The 4,722-nt window shown below is 54.2% G+C and overlaps 1 protein-coding gene across 2 annotated transcripts; it reads right to left on the reverse strand.

Moving 5' to 3' along the window:
• Positions 1-309: 309 nt before the first annotated feature.
• On the reverse strand, positions 310-4,394 carry SBSN (suprabasin). 2 transcript variants are annotated; one of them, XM_080909011.1, is made up of 4 exons: positions 4,038-4,394; positions 1,419-1,490; positions 1,254-1,298; positions 310-429 (listed from the first exon to the last, which is right to left on the reverse strand). In XM_080909011.1, exons 1-4 carry the CDS (start codon positions 4,389-4,391, stop codon positions 406-408), a joined length of 495 nt encoding a protein of 164 aa, XP_080765137.1. In that variant the 5' UTR covers positions 4,392-4,394; the 3' UTR covers positions 310-405. The 2 variants fall into 2 exon arrangements, with proteins under 2 accessions (XP_080765137.1, XP_080765136.1); XM_080909010.1 differs by having other exon boundaries at positions 2,763-4,394.
• Positions 4,395-4,722: the final 328 nt, after the last annotated feature.

A 4,722-nucleotide genomic window follows, 5' to 3' on the forward strand; every position in this document is an offset into this window, starting at 1 on the left:
TCTAACCTGGCTACCACACACCCTGTCAGTGGTTGTTTCCCTTCCTAGCTGCCTTTCCCGGACGATGCAAACACTGCGTATTAGCTAAGGGCGGCTTGCCTCTGGGAACTGCCCTCTTCGGGCTAATCATCCTCAAGTCTCCAGCTCTTCCCATGCCAAAGGACAAGTTCCTAGCTCCTTCCACCAAGCAACAAGACAAGGTGCAAGCCCGCCACCCCAGCTCTGCCCATCCCTGTCTAAGAAGCACAGTCAACCACAACGAAAAGGGACAGTGTGTTCAAGTTTATTCACAAAGCTCAAAGCGGTTCCCTTAAGGTCACCCAGGAGGCTCTCCCCAAGCCCCAGCTCCTCTGGGTTGTTTCAGCTAGTGTGACAACAGGAACATCCTGATGCCTGGGCATCAGTTTAGGGCATGATGGCGGCGATACTCTGAAAGAGAGAGGAGGGGCATTAAGTACAGGTACATGGACACAAGGGGCTGAGAATTTGGGCTCCTATTTTACCCTTGAGAAATGATAGAGAGACCAGCTGTTTATCTTAGAACAACGGGGAATCAACTCCCTCAGGGAGACCAGCTTGGGGGAGGTGGGAATTCTACAGAAGGAGCCTTGTGTGTTTCACCTCAGAACACCTGCTACTCTGAGTTGGAGCTGTAAAGAACCCTGGATCCTAGGCTTTAAGAGCAGTTGCTGTTTTATCACAAAGACCCAAATTTAGATCCCAGCACCCACATCATGCAGCGCATCAAAACCTGTAACTCTAGCTGCAAGGGATCCAGAACAAGTATATATATACACACCTGACTTCTACAGGGATTTATACTCTAACCCTGGCAGGGAACTTCCTGCCAAACCAGATAACCACTACTCAGCTCACCCACAGAAGAGCAGCAGAGCAGAGGAGCAGAGGCATTCACAGGAAGGCCAGTAAGAAGGGGAGGCAGCTAGTCACTGGGAATGGGAGGAGAGATGGTGAGGATCCCAGATGAGCATGTGAGGGATGGTTTCAGCCTCCCCACCCTCCCTGGTTCCCAGATGCTCCAGTGCCCTGCAGGTGATTTCTGTCAGCTGATGTTTGTTAGTTGGGACTGGAAAGTGCCCAAAAGCTGCAAGTGAGTGACGAAAGGCCGGAGCAGAGCTGGGAGAACTGGTTAGATGGTCTCTGCAGCGGCTGAGTCTGTCCAAAAGGATGCTGACTGCAAGAAGGGCGCTGGAAAGGGAACTCAAGGGGACTGGGAATCGTGCAGCACTCACCTTCCACAGAGCTGAGAAGTTGATAAATGGCTTGTTGACCGAGGCCTGGAATTCAAGGACAAAGCAAGTCAACCAACCTTCACTCAATCTCTAGCCTTCGGAGAACCTCAAGCAGCTTCCACTCCCCCTCTCCCAGTTCCAAACCCACATTCCACCCAGACTCACCCCAGATGCTACTGGAGTGGTTACGGCCCCTCCGTGATGGCCTGCGTATCCGCCTTGACCTTGATGAGACCCCTGTTGACAAACCCACATCATCACTACCATCCCTTGGCCCATCATGGTCTCCCTCTTTCCTTTTCCCTGGGAGCCTGCGCCTTCTAATATGTCTGGGTCTGAAGCGGGAGCCTAGCTGACCCCCAGGGCTCCTCACTCACCGTCCTGAGGGAGAACCCAGAGCCCCTGGCTGCTAAGCTGATTAGGAGAGGCACATAGAACTCCAGGAAGGAAATCTGCCTCTTGTGGACTCTCCTCACCCAAAGGCTCTTTAAATTCAGCATTCAGGAAGTGTTTCCATCTTGCAGAAGAAGGACTCAAAGGACCTACACAAACACCATCATTTATCTCAGCCCTGATTTTTTTTTTTTTTAATCGCTTGCTACAATGTAGCCCCAAGCCTAAATCAGCTTATCCTTGCTCTTGAGCCCAGAACACATAGGACACACCCACCCCGTGGCACCTCTCAAAAACTCTTGACTCTCTTCCAGAGTCCACTTGGGTGTCTCACTCAGGGTCCTATTTAGAACCCTCCTCTCCGCCCCGCCCTCTATGGCTCCTCCCAGGCAGCAGTTGTGGCTCTGAGCTCGAAGACCTGGACCCCATCCTCAGGGTGGTGTTCCGGCTTTCTGATCTCAGTGTACTGGACTGTGCAGGAGTCAGCCTGCTACTGGATGGACCCCAGGTCCCTCCTCGGTGCCTGCTCTGTTGTAGCTTACCTTGTCTCCAACATCTGTTCCCTCTACAAATATGGGTACGAGAGTTCTCAAGAAGCTCACCCGCCACCCAGTCAGAAAGGCAAAGGAAGAAAGAAAACTCCAGACCAGCATCTCACTCACTGAGCAATCTCCATTGAGAGTCCCCATGGCCTCTGAGCCTTAGTTCCCTTATCTCAAATGTTAGAGTCGGCACCCTCATCCTGACCACCTCACGGGGGCTCGTTACAAGGACAGAACACAGCAGAGCCTGTCACCAAAGCTCCTCCCCAACTCTGGGTTTTCTCAACTGCTGTTTGTACAGTGTCTGGGATCAGAACTATTTCCTGGTTCTAGGAGAGGGAACAGGTTAGGTTCCTCATGTAGGACAGCTCCCCGAGAGCAATACTAGGTCCCTTTCACCTTGTCTCGGGGGAAACTTTGCAGACAAGATGGTCTAAACCAGCTGGCCACCAGCTCTGTAGTAATGGAGGTGGAGAAGGAAGGAAGGGAACCCAGTGTTATGGCTTCCCAAGGGTTTAGCCTCTTCCCTCCCACAATCCCCTTCTCCCCAGTTTCCCCACCTCTGTTCACCTACATTCAGCAGCTGGTTGGCCTCCTTGCTGGCTTGGTTGACCCCATTATGAACATCTTGCTGCCACCTGTTCATTTCCTTCCCGGCCTGGCCAGCATCGTGGTGGGCACCTTGGCCAAGCTCCTTCGTTTCCTTTCCGGTCTGGCCAGCAGCATAGTTGACCCCTTGGCCAACTCTCTGTGCCTCCTTCCCGGCCTGGTTGACCCCAGTTTGGACCCTTTGGGCTACTTTCTCTGTCTCCTTCCCGACCTGGTTGACTCCAGTTTGGAGCCCGTGGGCCACCTTTTCTGCTTCCTTCTCAGCCTGTTCAAGGGTATGGTGGACACCCTGGCCAACCCGCTCCATCTCCTTCCCAGCCTGGTTGACCCCAGTTTGGACCCCTTGGACCACTTTCTCTGTCTCCTTCCCAGCCTGGTTGACCCCGGTTTGGACCCCTTGGACCACTTTCTCTGTCTCCTTCCCAGCCTGGTTGACCCCAGTTTGGACCCCATGAGCCACTTTTTCTGCTTCCTTTTCGGCCTGTTTAATGGTATGGCGGACATCCTGGCCAAACCGCTCCATCTCGTCCCCAGCCTGGTTGGCTCCAGAAAGCATTACTTTTTCCCCTTCTTGCCAAGTCTGCCCTGCAGCATAGTAACCATGTCCTTGCCCATGACCAAACTGCTGTGCCTCCTTTGCAGCATGGCTAAGTCCCTGATTGGCCCCTTGCACCAACTTGCCACCTTCCTTCCCACCCTGACCAAAAGCATGGTGGACCCCCTCACCAAACTTCTCTGCCTCTCTGCCACCCTGACCAAAAGCATGGTGGACCCCCTGACCAAACTTCTCTGCCTCTCTGCCACCCTGACCAAAAGCATGGTGGACCCCCTGACCAAACTTCTCTGCCTCTCTGCCACCCTGACCAAAAGCATGGTGGACCCCCTGGCCAAACTTCTCTGCCTCTCTGCCACCCTGACCAAAAGCATGGTGGGCCCCCTGACCAAACTTCTCTGCCTCTCTGCCACCCTGACCAAAAGCATGGTGGGCCCCCTGACCAAACTTCTCTGCCTCTCTGCCACCCTGGCCAAAAGCATGGTGGGCCCCCTGACCAAACTTCTCTGCCTCTCTGCCACCCTGACCAAAAGCATGATGGGCCCCCTGACCAAACTTCTCTGCCTCTCTGCCACCCTGACCAAAAGCATGGTGGGCCCCCTGACCAAACCTCCCTGCTTCACTGCCCCCCTGGTTGACCCCATGGTGAACCCCATGATGAATGATTTTGTTTGTCTCCTTTCCAACCTGTCCAGCGGCGTGGTTGACCCCATGGGTAAACTTGTCTGTTTCCTTTCCTGCGTGTTCGATGCCACTGTTGACGTTGTGGGCTACCTTGTCCAAGCCATGTTCCACGTTCTTGCCGGCCTGGCTGCCCATGTTGCTAAGTCCATCAAAGATTTTCTCGACTTCTCTTCCAGCTTGGGTGATCCCATTATTGATGCCTTCAAGGGCCTTGCCCACCTCTTTCTCGGCATTGCTCAGCCCGCGGCTGAACCCTTCTATGACCTTCTCGATGGGATCGTCATGGGCTGCCCATGCAGTCAGAGGCCCCAGGAGCACTAAAAGGCAGCAGGAGCTGAGCAAATTGGCAAGATGCATGTTGTTGGGAAGGCAGGGAGGATGCAGAGAGGAGCGAGGGAGTGAGGCCACTATTTATTCTTCTCCTCCCTCCCTCTTCCCCACCCCTCATGACTCAATCACCCCTGCGAGGCTCCGACATCGGTCCAGTGGGGGGGGGGTGTTTCCCAGAGACTTCTGGGATTGAGCAATGAAGAGGGGGAGGAGGAAGCCGGGATGAGTCATGGACGAAATCCTTGCATCTTTACTCTTTAACCTGCTCAGGCCCTCCACCCCGTAGGGTTCTGCCCTGCCCAGCTCCCTCCTGTTTCCCTCTCTCTCCCACTGGCCATCCTTTTTGCTTTTGAACCCA

The sequence above is a fragment of the Micromys minutus genome (genome assembly GCF_963924665.1).
Source record: "Micromys minutus genome assembly, chromosome: 32".
In the NCBI taxonomy this organism is placed as follows: Eukaryota; Metazoa; Chordata; class Mammalia; order Rodentia; family Muridae; genus Micromys; species Micromys minutus.

Excerpts from the sequence above, each read along its gene's own strand:
- SBSN (XM_080909010.1), bottom strand. The coding sequence starts at position 4,391 with ATGCATCTTGCCAATTTGCTCAGCTCCTGCTGCCTTTTAGTGCTCCTG. Across the intron at positions 1,491-2,762 it reads AGGCCAACCAGCTGCTGAAT|GGGTCTCATCAAGGTCAAGG; the intron begins GTAGGTGAACAG and ends GTTTGTCAACAG. Across the intron at positions 1,299-1,418 it reads CCACTCCAGTAGCATCTGGG|GCCTCGGTCAACAAGCCATT; the intron begins GTGAGTCTGGGT and ends CTTGAATTCCAG.